The sequence below is a fragment of the Scyliorhinus torazame genome, chromosome 11 (assembly GCF_047496885.1).
Source record: "Scyliorhinus torazame isolate Kashiwa2021f chromosome 11, sScyTor2.1, whole genome shotgun sequence".
Classification (NCBI taxonomy): Eukaryota; Metazoa; Chordata; class Chondrichthyes; order Carcharhiniformes; family Scyliorhinidae; genus Scyliorhinus; species Scyliorhinus torazame.
Window position 1 is genome coordinate 123,366,173 of NC_092717.1, and position 24,058 is coordinate 123,390,230.

At 43.0% G+C, this 24,058-nt stretch overlaps 1 protein-coding gene across 1 annotated transcript in view; it reads left to right on the forward strand.

Moving 5' to 3' along the window:
• The first annotated feature begins 6,417 nt into the window (after positions 1-6,417).
• Positions 6,418-24,058, forward strand: part of nsmaf (neutral sphingomyelinase (N-SMase) activation associated factor) — a 131,166-nt gene continuing 113,525 nt past the window's right edge. Inside the window, exons 1-5 of the mRNA XM_072467725.1 lie at positions 6,418-6,605; positions 13,619-13,708; positions 18,206-18,284; positions 21,471-21,538; positions 21,643-21,679. Coding sequence (XP_072323826.1) covers positions 6,562-6,605; positions 13,619-13,708; positions 18,206-18,284; positions 21,471-21,538; positions 21,643-21,679 — 318 coding nt within the window. The 5' untranslated portion in view covers positions 6,418-6,561. The remainder of the gene's footprint in view (positions 6,606-13,618; positions 13,709-18,205; positions 18,285-21,470; positions 21,539-21,642; positions 21,680-24,058) is intronic.

Here is a 24,058-nt window from a genome sequence, read left to right on the forward strand (position 1 = left end):
AACCGTTGGGAACCATCTGGTTTTGGTACCATCACTGTGGGTGAGCTCCATTGGCTGCAGCCCATTTCAATTATGCCATTTTGAAGCATACTCTCAATCTCTTTGCTAACCTGTGCCAATTTTAAAGGGTTATGTCTGTATGGATGTTGTTTGATTGGAACGGCATTTCCCACATCTACATCATGTATAGCTATTTTAGTACTTACCAATTTATCTCAACAAACTTGCCCACGTGATTTCAATAACGCTTTCAGGTCAGTCCGTTTTTCCTCTGGAAGGTAACTCAACAATTTATCCCAATTTTTAAGAACATCCTCGTTTTCCAATTTAATTTGAGGTATGTCAAATTCGCAGTCATCTGGATTTGGTTCGTCACTTTGTGTTAGAATCATTAAAACCTCCTCCTTTTTCTCTCCTTCCCTTTCAAAGTACCTTTTAAGCATATTCACATGACACACTCGGCGAGTCTTCCTTCTATCTGGTGTTTTTACCACATAATTCACCTCACTTAATTTCCTTTCAATCTGATAAGGTCCACAAAACATTGCTTTTAAAGGTTCACCTACCACTGGTAACAATACTAAAACTTTATCTCCACAGGCAAAACTACGAACTTTGGATTTCTTGTCTGCTACCTGTTTCATCACATTTTGTACAACTTTTAAATGTTATCTAGCCAATTCACCTGCTCTATTTAATCGTTCCCTAAAATTTGACACGTAATCCAATAATGTAATTTCTAATTTCTCACTCGCCAATTTTTCCTTAATCAATTTAAGTGATCCACTTACCTCATGACCAAAAATTATTGCAAAAGGACTAAATTAGGTTGATTCATTAGGTGCATCCCTAATTGCAAACAGTACGAATGGAATTCCTTTCTCCCAATCCTCCGGATAATCTTGACAATAAGCCCTCAACATTGTATTTAATGGCTGATGCAATCTTTCTAATGCTCCCTGCGATTCTGGATGGTACGCAGTTGATTTAAATTGTTTTATTCCTAAGCTATCCATAACTTCTTTGAATAACCTTTGGTAAAATTAGATTCTTGATCCGATTGTATTTCTGTGGGTAGTCCATATCGAGTAAAGAATTTAAGTAACTCCTCCGCAATCCTTTTAGCTGTAATATTACGTACTGGAATAGCCTCTGGAAACCTAGTAGACACATCCATTATAGTGAAAAGATATTGATTCCCACTTTTCGTTTTAGGAAGTGGTCCTACGCAATCAATTAGGACCCTTGTAAAAGGTTCCTCAAATGCCGGAATGCGTAGTAAGGGCGCTGGTTTTATCACTGCTTGAGGTTTCCCTATCCCATGACATGTGTGACATGATTGACAAAATTTAACTACCTCTTTATGTAGTCCAGGCCAATAAAAATGTTTTTGGATTTTAGCGTGAGTTTTCCTTATGCTTAAATGACCTCCCACTGGTACCTCATGTGCAACTCGCAACACCTCCTTTCTATACCCTACCGGCAATACTACTTGATGAACTTCTGCCCACTTTTCATCCGCCTGCATATGTAAAGGTCTCCATTTTCTCATCAAGACATCACTTTTACGGTAATAACACTCTGGTATACACTCAGATTCCTCTTCTGTATATGCTTTCTGATACATCCGTTTTATTTCTACATCTTTTTGTGGTAATTCTACCAATTTTCCTGAACTAAAAATATCCACCTCATCCTCCACCTGTTCTTGTTCTTTTTCAACCATCTGAACAAAAATCGTTTCTGATAAGTGCACTTCAACTTCATCTTCACTCTTTGATTTCTCCTCTTGTCTTAACCTGTGACTTTGCGACCTTGTTACTACACAATCCGGAAAAATCCCAGGATATTCGTCCTTCAACCCTTCAGTTGTCTGATTTTCCACTGGCTTATCAACTACAGTAGGCATCACTCCCACCTGAGGTCCAGCTATATCATTACCCAAGATAAACTCTATTCCTGGACAAGATAGTTTCTCTATTACTCCTGCTACCACTTCACCACACTTCACTGGACTTTCCAACCTTACCTTATATAATTGAACACTACTCCTCTCACTCTGAATTCCACATATTACCACCTTCTCTGGCAATATTCTACCCAAACTACAAAACTCCTCATCTCTTACCATTAAAGATTGACTAGCTCCCGTATTTCTTAAAATTGTGACTTCTTTACCTGCTCCTCCTGATACACATGAGTAAACCTTACGCACACAAGTAAATTCTTTAAAGAGATCTGGCACCTTCTTATCAATCACTTCTTGATCAGGCTGTACAATCTTTTGCACCTCCTTCGCTTCACTTGGGCTTTCCTTTACCACTTTAACAAACCCCACTGTCTTATCCTGTTTTACCATATCAGCCTTCCCAGTGCTTTTCTTCAACCACCAAAACTGCGACTTTACATGGCCTAGTTTATTACAGTGAAAACATTTGAAACTTTTCATATAACTTCCACCCTCCTGGATTTCTTTTTTAATCTGAGGTACACGCTCCTTATTATCTCCCATCAGATCACCTTTACCTTTACCACTTGAGTATTTCTCATGTCCCCAGTTTCTATCCCTCACAGGCTGAAACTGATGTCGGAAACCAAGCTTTGATTTATGAACTAATTCATAATCATCTGCCATTTCTGCTGCTAATCTCACAGTTTTAACCCTCTGTTCTTTCACATGAGTTCTCACTACATCAGGAATTGAATTTTTAAACTCCTCCAAAAGTTTAATTTCTCTGAGAGCTTCATATGTTTGGTCTATTTTCAAAGCCCTTAACCACCTATCAAAATTATTCTGTTTGATCCTTTCAAACTCCATGTTAGTTTGACCAAGTTCTTTCCTTAAATTTCTAAACCTTTGTCTGTAGGCTTCAGGCACTAGTTCATATGCACCTAAGATGGATTTTTTTCACCTCCTCATACGTCCCAGATACCTTCTCCGGTAGTGATGCAAATACTTCACTAGCTCTGCCTACCAGCTTTGTTTGAATCAGTAACACCCACATGTCCTGTGGCCATTTCATTTGTTTAGCTACCTTCTCAAATGAAATGAAAAAGCCTTCTACCTCCTTCTCGTCAAACCTTGGCAATGCTTGGACATATTTAAATAGATCCCCACCAAGCCTTTGACTATGATGCTCTTTCTCACTATCCTCATCACTATCCTCCAACTGTATGTTTCCCTTTACGCCTGCCAATTTTAACTGTCATGTTTCATGGCCATTTTCTGAAGTTTAAACTCTCTCTCTTTATATTTTTCCCTGATCTGTATCTCCCTTTCTCTTTCTTTTTGTTCTGCTAGGACTATTCTTTCTGTTTTCCTTTCTTCTATCTCTTTTTCCTCTCTCTCTCTTTCTCTTTCTTTTCCTCTCTCTCCCTTTCGTATTCAAGCTGCTTTAATTCTTTCTCATGTTCCATTTGTTTAATGTATAACTGAATTTTTGCCATTTCCAATGAGTCAAACTGTATCTCGGGCAACTTTAAATGCTTAGCCATTGCCATAATGACCTCATCTTTTCGCATTTTGTCAGGTAATGTTAACTGCAATGTTTTTGCCAAATCTACCAGTCTGCTTTTAGTCTCTATCTGTAAGGTACTGCGTGTGACCGTCTCCACCCCCAAAAACTTCAGAGCCTCTGAAAGAGCCATTGTCCACAACACACTCCTTACTTAAACTAAAATACCACACCTGAAAAGCACCCACAATATGTTCACCCCTCACTGTCTTTAAGTTCACAAAGCCAATCCAATAGGTAGACTTTTATCCCCCTCGAGCCCCCAATTTATCATGGGCCAGGGTTTAGAGAACCCCAAAATGTATCATGGAGTTCACCTGACCCACAACTTTTACTAGATTGTGGTATGGGGAGAACACGGCCCACTCTACAGGTGTGGTACAGCAGAAATGGAAAAGTATTTTTTAAAGCAAAACAATGTTTATTCTATGAACTCACGTTAACCTTTTTAAAACATACAGTGAACATCTTAGCAACCATTAATTCAAATACAACTCCCAAAGAATACAACACTAAGTAATTCTTAAGCTGTCCTTTTAACATCCAGAAGACTTTAAAAAAACCTTTCAGCAGAAGCACATCAGGTTAAAGTCACTACTAAGAGCAGTTATTAGTTTTAAATCACCAAAGGATCGATTTACATTCTTTAGATTACAGAGCGAGAGACTCTAATACACCTTCTGGCTGTGACTGCAGCTACCCAGCTCTGAAAACGAAGTTAAAACACACCCTGCAGCAAACAACCTAAAACGAAAGTAAAAAGCTGACAGACAGCCCAGCTCCACCCACTCTCTGACATCACTGCAGTAATAAACACCCATTTATTAAAGGTACTCTCACATGACACTGGACACCTCAATACGGCCATTTCAATGAGGACCGAGCCCATCAGGATGCCCGGGTGCCCGGGCAGTGGGGTTCGCCACAATCAACGGGATGCCCTGGGTCCAGGGGATGATTGACGGGATGCATGTCCCCTTATAGGCACCTGCGGATAACAGGCCGCTGTACACAAACCGAAAGGGGTTCCACTCGATAAACATGCAGCTGATATGTGAGCATTAGGTGCTCATCATACACTCCTGTGCCCGGTACCCGGACAGTGTGCACGACGCCTTCATCCTGGCACACTCAACATTTCTGCTGGCCCCTGTGGGACTGTCACTTGGCTGTGTCGGTTGCTCTGGGAGTATCTCTGGGCTGTGTCAGTTCCAGTGGAAGTGTCTCTAAGCTCGATCCGTTGCTGTGAACTGTCTCTGGACTGTGTCAGTTGATGTGAGAGTGTTTCTGGGCTGTGTCTGTTGCTCTGGAAGTGTCTCTGGGGACGGTTGTTGCCAGTGGTAATGTCTCTGGGCTCTGTCGGTCCCAGTGGGAGTGTCACTGGGTTCTGTCGGCCCCAGTGGGAGTGTCTCTGGGCTCTATCGGTGCCAGTGGGAGTGTCTCTGGGCTCTGTCGGTACCAGTGGGAGTGTCTCTGGGCTCTATCGGTGCCAGTGGGAGTGTCTCTGGGCTCTATCGGTGCCAGTAGGAGTGTCTCTGGGCTCTATCGGTCCCAGTGGGAGTGTCCCTGGGTTCTGTCGGCCCAAGTGGGCGTGTCTCTGGGCTCTATCGGTCCCAGTGGGAGAGTCTCTGTGTTCTGTCGGCCCCAGTGGGAGTGTCTCTGGGCTCTGTTGGTACCATTGGCAGTGTCTCTGGACTCTGTTGGTCCCAGTGGAAGTGTCTCTGGGCTCCGCCGGCCCCAGTGGGAGTGTCTCTGGGCTCTGTCGGTGCCAGTGGGAGTGTCTCTGAGCTCTGTCGGTGCCAGTGGGAGTGTCTCTGGGCTCTGTCGGCCCCAGTGGGAGTGTCTCTGGGCTCTGTCGGTACCAGTGGGAGAGTCTCTGGGCTCTGTCGGTGCCAGTGGGAGTGTCTCTGAGCTCTGTCGGTGCCAGTGGGAGTGTCTCTGAGCTCTGTCGGTGCCAGTGGGAGTGTCTCTGGGCTCTGTCGGTGCCAGTGGGAGTGACTCTGGGCTCTATCGGTGCCAGTGGGAGTGTCTCTGGGCTCTGTCGGTACCAGTGGGAGTGTCTCTGGGCTCTGTCGGTGCCAGTGGGAGTGACTCTGGGCTCTGTCGGTGCCAGTGGGAGTGTCTCTGGGCTCTGTCGGTGCCAGTGGGAGTGACTCTGGGCTCTGTCGGTGCCAGTGGGAGTGTCTCTGGGCTCTGTCGGTGCCGGTGGGAGTGTCTCTGGGCTGTGTCGGTGCCAGTGGGAGTGTCTCTGGGCTCTGTCGGTGCCAGTGGGAGTGACTCTGGGCTCTGTCGGTGCCAGTGGGAGTGACTCTGGGCTCTGTCGGTGCCAGTGGGAGTGTCTCTGGGCTCTGTCGGTGCCAGTGTGAGTGACTCTGGGCTCTGTCGGTGCCAGTGGGAGTGACTCTGGGCTCTGTCGGTGCCAGTGGAAGTGTCTCTGGGCTGTGTCGGTGCCAGTGGGAGTGTCTCTGGGCTCTGTCGGTGCCAGTGGGAGTGTCTCTGGGCTCTGTCGGTGCCAGTGGGAGTGACTCTGGGCTCTGTCGGTGCCAGTGGGAGTGACTCTGGGCTCTGTCGGTGCCAGTGGGAGTGACTCTGGGCTCTGTCGGTGCCAGTGGGAGTGTCTCTGGGCTGTGTCGGTGCCAGTGGGAGTGTCTCTGGGCTCTGTCGGTGCCAGTGGGAGTGACTCTGGGCTCTGTCGGTGCCGGTGGGAGTGTCTCTGGACTGTGTCGGTGCCAGTGGGAGTGTCTCTGGGCTCTGTCGGTGCCAGTGGGAGTGACTCTGGGCTCTGTCGGTGCCGGTGGGAGTGTCTCTGGACTGTGTCGGTGTCAGTGGGAGTGTCTCTGGGCTCTGTCGGCCCCAGTGGGAGTGTCTCTGGGCTCTGTCGGTGCCAGTGGGAGTGTCTCTGGGCTCTGTCGGTGCCAGTGGGAGTGACTCTGGACTGTGTCGGTGTCAGTGGGCGGTCCTTGCTTCCGGCTGCGCTTCCTGTTGTGTGAGTTTCGGTGCTGGCTTCTGTGTCTCTCGGGCCCGGCACTGATGCCTTGTATTCGGAATGGCCTTTGTGAAGAAGCAACAGCAACAGCGCTGCAGGGAGAGGTCAGTACCTGGGGAGCAGGGCAATGCTGCAACTGCACTCGAACCCCCGGCTTTGGGTAGAAAACTAGGCCGGGGAACCGGGCCAACCTGTGTGAGGCCGGCCGGGGGGGGGGGGACCGGGGGACGGTGCGGGGTCGCGATGGTAACTCGCTGAGGTCCTGCGGTCGGCTTTCCGGCTGCAGCTGTTTAACTGGGATCAGATGTTTGACTGGCTGTGTGGCAGTGAAAGTGTTTTCTGTTTTAGCTGGTTCCTGTAGTCAGGCTGGATCATTCTGGTTTATTTTTAAATCCCCTTCGGGTTTTGTAGTTGCTATAACTTTCTTTTTGCTTTCTTAAAGTTGACTTCCTCGTCCAGAGAATTTCAGTTTGAAATTATTTCGCAGTTTCTTTTCCCGTTGTTGTGTCACTGGTATTGCAATTTACAAGATACAAAAATGACAGTCCTGTATCATGTGGTAAAAGCTCCTCAGTCTTCACTCCGGCTGCTTTGAACTGCCTGTTAAGATTTTCCACTTTGGTTTGAACCAAATCAACATTCAGTGGTGTGAAAGCCTCAAGTTTTGTTGGAGTGTTTTGTTAGATTGTGTGTAGAATTAAGTCATAGCTCCAAGACCAGTCAATAACTGAGCCATAGAGACCAGGGGGCTTTTAAAAACAAAAACCAATCTTTATTATTGTCAGTAGGCTTACATTTCACTGCAATGAAGTTACTGTGAAAAGCCCTTAGTTGCCACATTCCGGCACCTGTTCGGGTACACAGAGAGAGAATTCAGAATGTCCAATTCACCCAACAAGCACATCTTTCGGAAGGAAACCGGAGCACACGGAGGAAACCCACTTGGTTATGGGATGTGAGCGTTACTGGCTAGATCAACATTTATTGCCCATCCCTTCACTGCCCTTGAGAAGCTGGTAATGGTGTACTGCTTTCTTGATTCACTGCAGTCCCTGCCAAGTTTAATTTCAAAAAAATACCTGTGGCAGGGTCTCAGATGTCAAGTTTAATAACCCCTCTTAGCAAGATGGTGGCACTGTTGTCTTTCATCGCCAGGGACCTGGGTTCAATTCTGGCCTTGGGTTACTGATGTGTTGACTTTGTACATTGTCCCCGTGTCTGCGTGGATTTCCTCCGCGTGCTCCGGTTTCCTCCCGCAGTCCAAAGATGTATGGGTTAGGGGGATTGGCCATGGTAAATTGCCCTTGGTGGCCAGGGATGTGTAGGTTAGGTTATGGGATTCCAGGAATAAGGCAGAGTGGACATGTGTAGTGCGCTCTTTCGAAGGTCGATGCTTTTGTGTAAAATTCATTTTGCGGTCTGTGGGCGTCACTGGTTAGGCCAGAATTTATTGTCCATCCCTAGTTCCCCTTCAGAAGGTGATGGTGAGTTAGTTGCCATCTTGAACCGCTGCAGTCCTTGAGATGTAGGTATACCCACTGTGCTGTCATTGCTTCTGTCGTTAAATAATTTGCTGATGTCCATTGTTGAAGCTCAGAGATAAATAATGGATACCACCAGTTGGACATGATATCTGCTTGATCCAGTGCTTACGGACTGAATACTTGTTGGGAAGGGAGATTTTTTTTTTTAAGTGCAAGCCATAAGGTTGTAATTTAATAGACTTCTGATTGATGTCCAGCCAAGAGTTATTTGTAATCTGAATCGAGTATTGAGTTGCAGCTTTTACTTTGCTGTCCTATATTTGAGTAAAGTGTACAGAGTGACTTAAGTGACTCCTGGGCTCGCTGCAAAAAAGTACCATTTTGTCCTTTAAAAAGCAGTTACACGGTTACATGGGCAGGGTGGGTATAGAGGGATGTGGACCAAATGCAGGCAAGTGGGACAAGCTTAGTGATAGAAACTCGGCGGCATGGACCAGCTGGGCCGATGAGCCTGTTTGCATGCTGTAAACATCTATGACTCTCTGTTGATGTAACTTTAATTTCTTCTGTTGCCATTTTGGCAGCCACTTTGAACCTGAGTCCATTGCGTTGCTATCTCATTTTTCCCCCTACTTTTCTTTCACCTTTCTTACTATCTCTTTTCACTCAGTGTCTACTTTTGGATGATGATGTTCTGTGTTTTCCTACATTTTTAGATTCTATATAATTGTAGATTGCTGTACTTGAATACAAAGCATGATGTCTGGTCTAGTGAATTCTATTTGTGTAAGTCCGCTGTAACTGAGTATTTATTTCTTTCAGCATCTGCCAGTGTGTGTCAAAAAAAAGTTGAAATATAATAAAGTGAGCACAGTACATGTTTCTGTTTACTGCATCATAAATTCACTTTTTTCATTTAGTGTTCACTCCATGGTCATGTGAAATATTATTGCAGAACAGGAACTAGATTAAAAGTAGTCCTTTAATTATGTTGAATTCTTTGAGAAACCCATGCATTCCTTGCGAGTCACAGGATAGTATTGTAAGGAAATTAATTTGCAGTTGGAAGCAAAGCGATAGGTCACTTGTGATGAATTATGTATTGGAAAATACACAGTCCAGTGAAATATGCTTTAGTGACCATATTACATCACTGTGTAACTGTAATGAGTTATTGAATCATGAAAGTTGCTTTCGTGACAGTAGGAAGCACTTCTGCACAGAAAGGATGGTAGATAGCAAACTCTGCTCGATCAATTGTTGATTTTAAATTTGCTAAGATTTTTGTTAGCCATAGGTTTTAAGGTATATAGAAAAAAACAGGTATATGGAGTTAGGTTAAAGGTCAGCCATGATCTTGTTGAATGGCAAACATGTCTGAGGGGCTAAATGGCCCAACTCCTGTTCTGGAGTGTACCTGTGATCTGCCTTTTGTGTCCTAGAACTATGAATGACTCCACTGACCTACAGTGTCACTGTAGGCAGCACACTTGAGTGTTTCAGCTTGCTGTTGTCCAGACATCCTCAGCATTCTGCGTATTACTATTGAGCAGCAGCTTGAGCAAGGTGATGTCCCATCGTCAGTGACTTTGGTTCCATGAGTACCTTTAATCATCTTCCTCAATTACCCTGTGCTAGGCCTCGACCTTTGCTGTCTTCCATTGGCTGTGCTGACGGTACCCCAAGTCTGAGTGCTGCATTCCCTGTCTTTGTGCGACACTAGTCTTTTGAAGTACAGTTTCTCACTCAATCCTAACTCCAGCACCTCCCTACTGTCATTCTGCTAACTCTTCAAGCTGATTTGCATATTCCTACTGCGTCCCCCACCTCTTCATTCCCTTGCACCCAGACCATATTCTTTAAAAAAAATAAAAAATTTAGAGCACCCAATTCTTTTTTTCCAATTTGTGGGGCAATTTAGCATGGCTAATCCAACTACCCGCACATATTTTTGGGTTGTGGGCGTGAGACCCACGCAGACATAGGGAAATTGTGCAAACTCCATACGGAAAGTGACCCGGGGCCAGGATCGAACCCAGGTCCTCGGTGCCGTGAGGCAGCAGTGCTAACCACTTCACCGTGCCACCCCTGTCAGACCATATTCTCAGACGTTACTAAAAACCAATTTAAACCGATTATCTGGGTTTCAACTATTTATTGAATTTTTTGTCCTTTCTTATGTTTTGAATTTACATTGACATAGCCAGCTACAGTGTATCCCCTCATTCCTCTTGGCCTTATGTTTCAATGACCCCAATCTCCTGCACTCTCACCCTTCTTCCCAAGGAGATCCTATTTTTATCAGTAAGAATTTTTCTTCAGTGAATTTTTCTTTAGTGCGGATAGCGATGAGGACTGTCAGAGGATACAGCAGGATTTAGATTGTTTGGAGACTTGGGCAGAGAGATGGCAGATGGAGTTTAATCCGGACAAATGTGAGGTGATGCATTTTGGAAGGTCTAATGCAGGTAGGGAATATACAGTGAATGGTAGAACCCTCAAGAGTATTGAAAGTCAAAGAGATCTAGGAGTACAGGTCCACAGGTGACTGAAAGGGGCAACACAGGTGGCGAAGGTAGTCAAGAAGGCATACGGCATGCTTGCCTTCATTGGCCGGGGCATTGAGTATAAGAATTGGCAAGTCATGTTGCAGCTGTATAGAACCTTAATTAGGCCACACTTGGAGTATAGTGTTCAATTCTGGTCACCACACTACCAGAAGGATGTGGAGGCTTTAGAGAGGGTGCAGAAGAGATTTACCAGAATGTTGCCTGGTATGGAGGGCATTAGCTATGAGGAGCGGTTGAATAAACTCGGTTTGTTCTCACTGGAACGAAGGAGGTTGAGGGGCGACCTGATAGAGGTCTACAAAATTATGAGGGGCATAGACAGAGTGGATAGTCAGAGGCTTTTCCCCGGGGTAGAGGGGTCAATTACTAGGGGGCATAGGTTTAAGGTGAGAGGGGCAAGGTTTAGAGTAGATGTACGAGGCAAGTTTTTAACGCAGAGGGTAGTGGGTGCCTGGAACTCGCTACCGGAGGAGGTGGTGAAAACAGGGACAATAGTGACATTTAAGGGGAATCTTGACAAATACATGAATAGGATGGGAACAGAGGGATACGGACCCAGGAAGTGTAGAAGATTGTAGTTTAGTCGGGCAGCATGGTCGGCACGGGCTTGGAGGGCCGAAGGGCCTGTTCCTGTGGTGTACATTTCTTTGTTCTTTGTTTAGTTTTAGTTCAACTTGTCAATCCAAGTTCTCTGTCTTGTTGATTTCTCCTTTCTATACCAAACCCTTGTCCCAGTATTCATCTCTGACAGTTTGACACCCATGACCAAAAGAGTAAAAAGTGTAAGTTGAATAAATCAATAATGTATTTTTGAGAAATTTACAGAAAGTGTGGAATATAGGTGGGAGAGGAGACTGAATTTACAGAAAGGTGATTAATTGAAATGGGTCATAGGGTGTGAGATGTATAGAGGAAATAAGAAAGCATCCAAACTGTATTGAACGTGGACGGCAATAAGAATGAGGGATCAGCTATGGGTTTAGCTACTTGCTCCGAGTGACTGGGGCCTCAAAGTTAAATCCAAGCCAAGAGTCCTGGGTGTGTGTTCTCTGTCAGTGGGGAATGTCTGGCATTCTTCATTAGTGGCCAACTCAACAGTTTGGCAATGAAGGACATTCTCCATGCTGCAAAATAACATGTCTGTCCCAGCCAACAGATCCAGGCTACCTATTAACGCTAAATCATACTGAGAAAGTGGAGACAGATGGACTGACACACCAGGCTGCAGCATCATGGCCGAGGAGTCTTGATCAAGTATGAGCTGAGGAAATGCAGGATAAGGCACAAAGTAAAAATCATACAAACAAGCTTTGATGATGCCCTAATTTATTCTCTATTAATGTTTTTTAACATTAAAATGAAGGTAATGCAGGTAGAATCTATGCTGTTTGCTGAGGAAGATTGGCAGTTGTTAAATATTTGCAGAGTAAGTTCCTGATCCTGTTGGATGTTTAGTGACAGCTCTGAGAAGATGTGTTTGTTAATTATTTGAACACAGTGAGCAATAAATTCAACAGCATACCTGTGAGTCATTGACTATTTATACCGTACTTTAGAAATATAATTATGGCAATGAACAACTGTTTACCAAATGCTGGCAATTATATATTTGCTATAGGTTGTGGTTTATGCTCCAAGCTAGAAAACCTGTTTTTGTTTTGCTTGTTGCATTGACATGATGCTAAATTTGGCAACGACCTTTTGTTTTAATACAGATTTATAGGTTTGAAAAACTGTTAAAACAAAGTTACTCATTGCTTAAAATACCATATATTGAACCTAATCTAACACCTTCTTCAGCTTGTCATTACTAGGAAGTGTCTTATGAAAGACAGATTCAAGTGAAAAGAAAAGGGCTAGATTATGTTTTGGACTTGGGTAAAGTACTAAAATTGCTAACAGCCCGGGTACCTCACAGCCTAGAATGTTGATGTGCTTCCACAAGCATATGCACATAAACCAATGGGCAAACCTCTGACTGGCAGGAAACATTAGCCATAATTTCTTTGATCCGCTTTATGTCAAATTTTACCCTGGTTTCTTTGCTGATAATCACTTATTGTCACAAGTAGGCTTCAATGAAGTTATTGTGAAAAGCCCCTAGTCGCCACATTCTGGCGCCTGTTTGGGGAGGCTGGAATGGGAATTGAACCTGCACTGCTGGTATTGTTCTGCATTACAAACCAGCTGTCTTAACCTACTGTGCTAAACCTGGATGATGCTATTGGCAACTTGCACAGAAATTTGTTTAGAAGCTTAGTAACATACAGTAGGATGCAAAGACCAATGCAAAACAAGCGTAAATTGGGGCTCACAGAAAGCATGGGACTTATGCCATATTCCTTCTTTAGGTCCTTTTTAATCAGAGTGATATGGAAATTGAAATTTGAAAACGTCAACACAATTCTTCCATATTAAGCGTGACATGTTTGAAATAAAAATATAGTTATGATTCTTCTCTTAATGTATCAGTTTCTGACATGAAAGGTTATAGAAAATACTTTGCAGTTTTTTTTTTAAAGAACAGAAATAGTGATTAAGGAAATTTGCATGTATCGATGTTTCGGTCTAAAGTTGGTGTAAATTACTTGCATGTATAATTCTGGGTGGGGGGAAATGGCTCAGCTCTCCGCAGTTACCTTGTAATTATACTAAATTTGCCAGGAAATTAAGATCCAATGTTTTACTTTCACAAGAGTCATTCTTATATTTTTCCTACATCTCTTAATTTTCTGAAGTAATTTGCTGTCTGGTGTGCTTATTGGTAGAATCTTCTCCTTCCTTTCTTTGCTGTATGCATAATATATGCTATTGTGTGACAATCTGAGGGAGATCTGTTTTAATTTTGTAATGATAAGTTTACATGGTTCCTGAATACCCTAATTTGTGTTTGATTGAAAAACTGCAGTGACTTAGTTTGTTTAAGTGAATTGTGTACAAATCAAATAACTGTTCCTCTTGATATCTGCTAAACAATAACCTAAATATGTAGCTTTGGCATTTGGCAATGGAAAATAATTTATTTTTGGGGCCCCAGTTCATATTTATTTTTATATCAAACAGGTTTTCTCTGCTGATGCTTGACCTCGAAGAGTATTACTTTGACCATCACACATTTTCTTATGTATTTACCAACAACAAAGGAGAAAAAAGGTACTGTATGAAATCTGGAAATGTTACTTCAAGTTATTGTGTTGGGTAATTGGTGTCTGTTTCTTCCTATTTGTCAGCAGAACTGTTGTTTGACAAACCAAGTCTGTATGAAGTATTGCTGTGATATGAAAAAGCAGCTAATCTTGCACTGCGAAAGAAACTAACTACAATGCATTTGGGGAATAATATTCCTGAAGTTAGTTAAGAGTTAGAAAATTCCTCTAATTTTAAGCTTGATATGGGATAAAAAGGGAGTTGAATTTCTAATCCTTGATCCAAGAAGTCAAAGGCCAAATACTTGACCATGTTTTTTCCAAATATTGACTGGAAAAGATATAGTTCGAGTACAATAGATGGGTCGTTTTTTGTACAGCGTGTGCAGGAGGGTTTCCTGAAACAATATGTTGACAGGCCAACAAGAGGCGAGGCCACGTTGGATTTGGTTTTGGGTAATGAACCAGGCCAGGTGTTGGATTTGGAGGTAGGAGAGCACTTTGGGGACAGTGACCACAATTCGGTGACGTTTACGTTAATGATGGAAAGGGATAAGTATACACCGCAGGGCAAGAGTTATAGCTGGGGGAAGGGCAATTATGATGCCATTAGACGTGACTTGGGGGGGATAAGGTGGAGAAGTAGGCTGCAAGTGTTGGGCACACTGGATAAGTGGGGCTTGTTCAAGGATCAGCTACTGCGTGTTCTTGATAAGTATGTACCGGTCAGGCAGGGAGGAAGGCGTCGAGCGAGGGAACCGTGGTTTACCAAAGAAGTGGAATCTCTTGTTAAGAGGAAGAAGGAGGCCTATGTGAAGATGAGTTGTGAAGTTTCAGTTGGGGCGATGGATAGTTACAAGGTAGCGAGGAAGGATCTAAAGAGAGAGCTAAGATGAGCAAGGAGGGGACATGAGAAGTATTTGGCAGGAAGGATCAAGGAAAACCCAAAAGCTTTCTATAGGTATGTCAGGAATAAGCGAATGACTAGGGAAAGAGTAGGACCAGTCAAGGACAGGGATGGGAAATTGTGTGTGGAGTCTGAAGAGATAGGCGAGATACTAAATGAATATCTTTCGTCAGTATTCACTCAGGAAAAAGATAATGTCATGGAGGAGAATGCTGAGCCCCAGGCTAATAGAATAGATGGCATTGAGGTACGTAGGGAAGAGGTGTTGGTAATTCTGGACAGGCTTAAAATAGATAAGTCCCCGGGACCTGATGGGATTTATCCTAGGATTCTCTGGGAGGCCAGGGAAGAGATTGCTGGACCTTTGGCTTTGATTTTTATGTCATCATTGGCTACAGGAATAGTGCCAGAGGACTGGAGGACAGCAAATGTGGTCCCTTTGTTCAAAAAGGGGAGCAGAGACAACCCCGGCAACTATAGACCGGTGAGCCTCACGTCTGTAGTGGGTAAAGTCTTGGAGGGGATTATAAGAGACAAGATTTACAATCATCTAGATAGGAATAATATGATCAGGGATAGTCAGCATGGCTTTGTGAAGGGTAGGTCATGCCTCACAAACCTTATTGAGTTCTTTGAGAAGGTGACTGAACAGGTAGACGAGGGTAGAGCAGTTGATGTGGTGTATATGGATTTCAGCAAAGCGTTTGATAAGGTTCCCCACGGTAGGCTATTGCAGAAAATACGGAGGCTGGGGATTGAGGGAGATTTAGAGATGTGGATCAGAAATTGGCTAGCTGAAAGAGGACAGAGGGTGGTGGTTGATGGGAAATGTTCAGAATGGAGTTTAGTTACAAGTGGCGTACCACAAGGATCTGTTCTGGGGCCGTTGCTGTTTGTCATTTTTATCAATGACCTAGAGGAGGGCGCAGAAGGGTGGGTGAGTAAATTTGCAGACGATACTAAAGTCGGTGGTGTTGTCGACAGTGTGGAAGGATGTAGCAGGTTACAGAGGGATATAGATAAGCTGCAGAGCTGGGCTGAGAGGTGGCAAATGGAGTTTAATGTAGAGAAGTGTGAGGTGATTCACTTTGGAAGGAATAACAGGAATGCGGAATATTTGGCTAATGGTAAAGTTCTTGGAAGTGTGGATGAGCAGAGGGATCTAGGTGTCCATGTACATAGATCCCTGAAAGTTGCCACCCAGGTTGATAGGGTTGTGAAGAAGGCCTATGGAGTGTTGGCCTTTATTGGTAGAGGGATTGAGTTCCGGAGTCGGGAGGTCATGTTGCAGCTGTACAGAACTCTGGTACGGCCGCATTTGGAGTATTGCGTACAGTTCTGGTCACCGCATTATAGGAAGGACGTGGAGGCTTTGGAGCGGGTGCAGAGGAGATTTACCAGGATGGTGCCTGGTATGGAGGGAAAATCTTATGAGGAAAGGCTGATGGACTTGAGGTTGTTTTCGTTGGAGAGAACAAGGTTACGAGGAGACTTGATAGAGGCATACAAAATGATCAGGGGGTTGGATAGGGTGGACAGTGAGAGCCTTCTCCCGCGGATGGAAATGGCTGGCACGAGGGGACATAGCTTTAAACTGAGGGGTAATAGATATAGCACAGAGGTCAGAGGTAGGTTCTTTACGCAAAGAGTAGTGAGGCCGTGGAATGCCCTACCTGCTACAGTAGTGAACTCGCCAACATTGAGGGCATTTAAAAGTTTATTGGATAAACATATGGATGATAATGGCATAGTGTAGGTTAGATGGCTTTTGTTTCGGTGCAACATCGAGGGCCGAAGGGCCTGTACTGCGCTGTATTGTTCTATGTTCTATGTTCTATTGAAAGATTTTGCAAATAATTAAATGATGCCCTTTTAAAAACAAGATGCTATAATTGGCCTCTTTCACCCTGCATTAGGGATAAAACCCAGTACTGTCACCCTTCTGATTGACATCTGATGATTGTTGCTGCACATGGATAAATATAAACATCAGATGAGGCCAGGGATAGACCCAATTTTGATGTCCTTCACGAATGCTAGGCTGCCACTATTTACACTCAGATAAGACATAGGAGCAGAATTAGGCCAATTGCCCCATCAAGTCTGCTCCGCTATTCAATCATGGCTGATATGTTTCTTGTCCCCATTCTCCTGTCTTCTCCCCATAACCCCTGATCTCATCATTAATCAAGAACCCCTATCTATTTCTGTCTTAAAGACACTCAGTGATTTGGCCTTGTGCGGCAAAGTGTTCCACAGATTCACCACCCTCTGGCTGAAGAAATTCTTTGCTTTAAAGGATCATCCCTTCGGTCTGAGGCTATGCCCTTTGGTTCTAGTTTTTCCTTCTAGTGGAAACATCCTCTCCATGTCCACTCTATCCAGGCCTCACAGTCTCCTGTAAGTTTCAATATTATCCCCCCTCATCCTTCTAAATTCTAAGAGTAAAGACCCAGAGTCCTCATCCACTCCTCATATGAAAGCTCTTCATTCCAGGGATCATTCTCGTGAACCTCCTCTGGACCTTTTCCAAGGCCAGCAGATCCTTCCTTAGATACGGGGCCCAAAACTGCTCACAATATTCCAAATGGGGCCTGGCCAGCGCTTTACACAGTCTCAGGAGTACATCCCTGCTCTTGTATTCTAGCCTTCTCAACATGAATGCTAACATTGCATTTGCCTTCCGACTGAACCTGGTCGTTAACCTTAAGAGAATCTTGAACTAGAGCTCCCAAGTCCCTTTATGCTTCTGATTTCCTAAGCATTTCCCCATTAAGAAAATAGCCTATGCATCCATTCTTCCTTCCAAAGTGCATAACCTCACATTTTTCCACATTGTATTCCATCTTTATACCTTTATTTAATTGTAATACCGTTACATCTGAGTTCAGCTTCTTCCTCTCAAACTGCAGGGTATATTCTATCATAATGTGGTCACTGCCCCCTAAGGGTTCCTTCCCTTGAGTTCTCTCATCAAGTCTGCCTCATTACCCATCACCAAATCCAGATGATGGATGGCCACTTGGGTGGTGGCTGTCAGTACTTGTGGCATATTTTCAATCATTTTATTTTTTTTAAAAAAAGCTTTTCAACATTTATGTCTAATCTTTTTCGGGTGTACAATCTAACATAAAAAGTTTGGATCCAGAGAGATGCTTCTACTTCTGTGTGAAGAATTTTTTGATGAAAAAGAACTGTATTTCCCAATGCTTATTTTGTTTAGATCCTTTGCAGTTTATTAGAAACTGAATCTAGGAACTTTATGTTGTGTTAACAACTATAGTGAACACGTGCCGTACATCTGTGTTCATCTTTTATAAGAGATTCTGCAACACACTTGGAAACACTGCTGTTTGTTTCTTTCCCCTTACCTTTTTTAATGTGTTATTTTGTTTAATAGCTAATATATGTGTATCCATGTGATAATAACACTTTCTATGGGGGAAAGTAATTTTTTTTCCAATACATTTGGCCTTGTTTCCAGCTGACTAGTTGCTATGGGGCAAAACAAGAGCTGCATAGGCCTGAGCTCAATATATTAGTTTTCTATTATGATATATTTACCTGGACACCAACTTATACCTTCATTTGTTACAGATCAATTAAAGGTTCCTTGAAGATATGTTCAAAATCACTGATCTTTGAACCTGATCAAATGTCAGAACCTGTTTTAAAGGTACAATGAGTAAGAACTGTTTCACATGTGTACAATACTTGGTATTCAATCATTATTTATGTTACATATCTCGCATACTTATTCTTCATGACTAGGTATTAGGTGTGAACTGGTAAGGATTCAATTTGCCATATACTTCTATTTGCCTTTCAGCTCTTTTAACTCATAATTTGCATTTCCAATGTCAGTGATGTGATCTTCTATAGCATCACGATGTGCATTTTCTTTTCCCCTGCATCCAATAATCTTCTGGCCTCAGGCTTTGCCACAGGCCTTATGAAAAAAAGTGTTCCCTCATCAAGCATTTAGCATAGTTGACCCTTATTTTCTTTAAATCTTTTACAGTTGATAAGAAACTGAATCTGTTCAACTTTGGATTGTGTTTAAAAGCTGCAGTGAGCAAATTCTTTCTTTCTTCAGTTTTCATGTCACCTCTCTATAAGAAGGATGTGGAAGCATTGGAAAGGGGGCAAAGAAGATTTACCAGGATGCTGCCTGGTTTGGAGGGTAGGTCTTATGAGGAAAGGTTGAGGGAGCTAGGGCTTTTCTCTTTGGAGGGGAGGAGGATGAGAGACGATTTAATATAGGTTTATAAGATGATGAGGGGGATACATAGAGTGGACGTTCAGAGACTATTTCCTCGGGTGGATGTAGCTGTTACAAGGGGGCCATACTATAAGTATAAGGTTCAGGGTGGGAGATACAGGAGGAAATGTCTGAGGTAGATTCTTTACTTAGGGTGTGGAATGGACTGCCTGCTGTGATAGTGGAGTCGGACACTTTAGGAACTTTCAAGCGGTTATTGGATAGGCACATGGAGCACATCACAATGACAGGGAGTGGGATAGCTTGACCTTGGCTTCGGACAAAGCTCGGCACAACATCGAGGGCTGAAGGGCCTGTTCTGTGCTGTATTGTTCTATGTATTAAGACTTCAAATCACTTAGACAACACAGCTGTTTGTTTCTTTTTCCTTATCTTATTGACTTACATTTATGTATCCCGGAAAACTTTTCTTCAATACTTGTTGGCCCAATCAACAATCTGCACCCACTAGCAGACAAAAATGCCTGGCACTCCAGAAAGCACTCAAATCACTACTTGCATCCCTGCCTGCCATCTGCAGATGATGCAGCCTGTGGCACTTGAAGGCAGCCTTGCATCCTACACCCTACCATATCAAGCCACTCCGCCTATCAGCTCCCAGTCAAAAATACAGAAGGAAAGGAGCGAAAAGATAAAACATAAGAGGAAAAAGAAGGCAGAAAAATGACACACAAGCATAAGAGGAAATGGGGAGGTTGGAGAGAGATCAGGAGAAATAGAGACAGCAAAAGAGAAAATGAAACAAGACACAAGAGCAGCAACAGGATAGCAGGAGATAGCTAAGGTTGGAAGAGTTTTCTTCTGACCGACTATACCACGAAGGTTTCGATATATATCGAAAGGAGTTTCAGGTCAGCCCAATTTGGTATTTTTAAATTCAAGTAGTGTGGCATATTGTGAAATTTTGAACATTGATGGTGCATTTTATGAGACAATGGAGCATTCCGTTTCCCAGTGTATCCAAAGAAAAGAGGACATTATCACATTTAACTAAGCTAATTGAGCGCAGTACGTATTTGTCTTATGGGTGATGCTTCTGGCCCCGAGTTGACTTTTGAAAGTGTTGTACATTCACAGTTATAGCATAGTTTCTGTGTTTTTGGCCAGGATTGACATTATCAGAAAAGTATTTATTTAAAATTGTTCACTTAAAGGACTGTGAATGTTTGGAATTCTCTATCCCAGAGTGCTGTGGATGCTTAGGCATTGAGTATATCCAAGAAAGAGATTGGTAGATTTGTTGGGTGCAAAGTGGATTGAGGAATATGGGGATAGGTTGGAAAGTGAAGTTGAGGTGGAAAATCGGCTAATTATAGAGCAAGTTCAAGGGGGCTTGAATGGCCTACTTCTATTCCAAATTTGTATGTTATATTGAAAATGAAATAATAATTGCTTATTGTCACAAGTAGGCTTGAAATGAAGTTACTGTGAAAAGCCCCTAGTCGCCACATTCCGGCGCCTGTTCAGGGAGGCTGGTATGGGAATTGAACCGTGCTGCTGGCCTGCCTTTGTCTGCTTTAAAAGCCAGCTATTTAGCCCTGTGCTAAAATTTTGTATCTAAATATAAGAGACAAGAATAGCATGCAGGAGAGCAAATAAGAGTGTGCGTAAAAGACAGTGCAGGAAAGAGAAAAAAAACTCATATGAAAGATTCTTACCTGGTGATCTAGCAGTTTAAATTTTTCAATGAGTTTGTCATTGAAATAGGTGAGAAGCTATGCTATGAAATTCCTTACTTCACAACACACCTTTTGTTTTGGTGTAAAACATAGCAACAATCCGAAATCTGCATCTAAATTTATATTTAGCTGTAATAAAAATGCCCATAAGAAATAAAAACAGAGGGGATAGCATTAATGTTTCCAGACTGTCAACTTTCATCAGAACCAGTTGTTAACTGTTTCTCTCACCACAGATGTAGGCTGACCTGCTGAGTATTTCCAGGATTTTGTGTTCTTATTTCCGATTTCCTGCTTCCGCAACTGCTTTATAAGAGCTGTTTCCAAATTTCCTGTCAGAGCTTTCTTCAAATATTGGTTATTTAATCACAAATCCCTTTGTGCTAAATTTCCAAAAATCACCTTCAATTAACCAATACTAAATGGTGCCATTAGTGCCGACGTTTTTCAATATCTGATGAGATTTTAACTTGCTGGGCAACTATTCACTTTGAGTTAAAATTAAGCCCATTGTGCGTGAATTCTGATCTGTTGGAATTCAAGATACATGAAGAAAAATCTGGTTTCACATTGACTTCATGATCCCTTTGGGAATGTGCGGTTGACCTGAGGGTATGCAAATTTTAGTTTAAAAAATCATTGCTTTATAGTTCCTTCTCATAAAAAGCATCACTACAAGGATCTGCTCCGTTTGTACCAATATGTGAAATAATCTTATGTATAATTTTGAATAACGGTGGAAATGTTTCCAATTTTGATTGTGAAGACTGCTATGACCATGTACCATGTCTTTACATTTCTTGTACTGAAAATTAATTTGTTTTATTTGAACTGCCAAGTCCTTGTGCATACCTTAAGAGATTGGAGGTTTTGTTGTACACTGACCTTTGAAAATTTGCAGTTTCCTTTCAGAGAATGCAGCAGAATTGAAGAGATAGAAGATAAGAACAGTAATAATCCTTTTGAAGAGTGAGTTTAGGCTTGTGCATATACAGGTTTTCAATTTTATTTGAAGTACAATACTCAGTGAGTTGTGAATTCATGTTTATTTGAATTAAAACATGCTTTTCCAGAAATCGGATTTGTGGATTTTGCATCACGTGCTCTCAGGTAAGAATCTTTCAATCTTAATTTCTTCTGTGCTTTTTCAATTTTGTGTAGTCTGTTTCTGGTGCGCACTTTTTCTCTGCCTCTTGCATACTGTAATTCTCTGTCATGCATTTTCCCTCATTCAGTTTATCACTTGCTCATTCTTGTGTTCTGGGCTTGCTCATTGCTGCCTTCCTCTCTTTTTCTTGTTTCCTCTGCTGTTTTTCATTTCCTCTTTCTCACAGTTCTCATTTTGATCTATCTCTTTTTTTTGTCTTTCTAACTTAGAGCTGAGAAAATTAGTAACATTGGACTCTGGCAAGCAGGCTAGAGGCTGCAGTATTGGGTGCTTAGTGGGAAGGGGCTACTTGCTATGCTGGGAGGGAGAACTGAGAGCATCTAGATTGCTGGATTCTCTCCACTTGCAGCATTGAATCACATGAAGTGATATAGAACGCTCGCAAATTAAACTTATTAAATCTTTTTGATGGGTGAATCTCAAAAGATGACCTGTGTCAGAAATCTCCTTTGAGAGCTGAATTGTGTACTATTACAAGAAAATGCCTTTAGCTGAAATGGAATTCATTTATTTGTTTATGTGGATGCGATAGCTCAGAACATGATGATCTATTGGCTATCGTTTTATTTTAAAGGCATTTGTATTTGCTGCAATAACATAGTGATTTTAGATTCCAATGGATTTAATATGTTAAAACATGGATGGGAACTGTACATAGGGAGAATAAGACAGACTGAAGTTCGAAGAAGCTCAAATGGCCTACAACAAAGCTTCATTGAAATGTCAGGGCATCAGTGTCTCAGTTGACTGTGTCTATCAAGGCAGGTGGTTGCTGGCCTATGCAGAATGTTGGAGGAGATGTGATCACTGGGACCTGGTTTTTGTCAATCTATGGAATTCACTGCCACAGAAAGTAATTGCGGTCAAAACGTTGTGTAATTTCAAGAAGGAATTATGTAGAGCTCTTGGGGCTAAAGGGATCAGGGTATTGAACTTGATGATCAGCCATGATTAAAATGAATGGCTGAGCAGGCTCGAAGGGCGGACTGGCCACCTCCTATTTTCTATGTAATCAGGATTGTTCCAGGGATCATCGGGAGCAAGCAGCCAATTAGAACTCTGACAGATGTCCACACATTACACACTGCTGCTCCAGTCCCCTGGCACTTTGATGATGACTCCTGAGGCTTGCCATCTGTGGTAAGCTGAACATTGCTGGGCCTGTCCTCAGTCCTCCGATGGGAAATGGGCAGAGCAGTCACTGCCTCCACAGCTGCTCTGCGTCTTTGCCATGCTCAGTAGCTGGTGCCACTCATTCTAAATGTGTATCAATGCCCAGCGACATGAAAGAAGGCTTGATGCCCATGACTATTGTTTTCCTCATCCTCTCTGGGTTCCACAGCCACATTATCCAATGTGACAGGCTGGCCTGCTGCAGTTCATCCAATCTCCATCCCAACTGTCTCGATCTGCATCACTAGAGCAATGATGCCTGCACCCCCTCCTGTGCATCTCTTCTCCCATGCCTTATGAACTTGTTTTTCCTGCAATGATAGCAAGACACAGTGCCTTGCTTGAATCATGACCCAGCTGTGCTTGTCAGACTGTGCAACTTTAAATGTCCATTGGTGTGCCACTTACAGATCATTGACTCTGACCACTGCAACAAGCAAATATGTGGCTCACTCAGCAAGATAGTCCTTGGTGATTCCCTATGCTTAGGTCAGCCACCTTGCCTCATATTACATTGACGCCATACAAGACATGCAGGACTGCCACCTTGTTACGCATTCCATTTACCTTACTAGACCCTCAAGGTTATTGAATCACTTGCGGCACTGCACCCATGTTCATGCGATGACCCAATAGCTATTAGCTTTCTTGCGTATCTCCAGCATTACCTTCTTTGTGATTCTTGTTGGCCTCCTCTTCCCCTCACCCCCTCCACCGCCCTCTCTACTGGGAACAGGTCCTCTCTACATTCCCTTGTCACCAGCAGGAGCTCCTTTAGAGAAACGTCACTAAAATGTGGGGCAACCCTTCTCACTGCAACCATTCTTCCACAGGCTCACTTCTGCTGCCTTCCTTTCCCTTTGACAACACCATGTTTAAAGATTATCGGCAAGCTACCTGCTGGCACTAGTTCCCACCTGCCATTTGTAATTGTCTGGCTTTTCTGCTGGCTGGATGCTAATTTGCTGCATATCAGAAGGGCCCTGAGCAAGTCCTGTCAAAAGACCTGCTTTGGTGTCAGGACATGGATTCCTTTTTTTATTCTTTGATGGAATGAGTGTGTTGCTGGTTAGGCCAGCATTTGTTGTCCATCCATAATTGCCCTCAAACTGAATTGGTAAAATCAATAGAAATCCTGCGAATTCTGG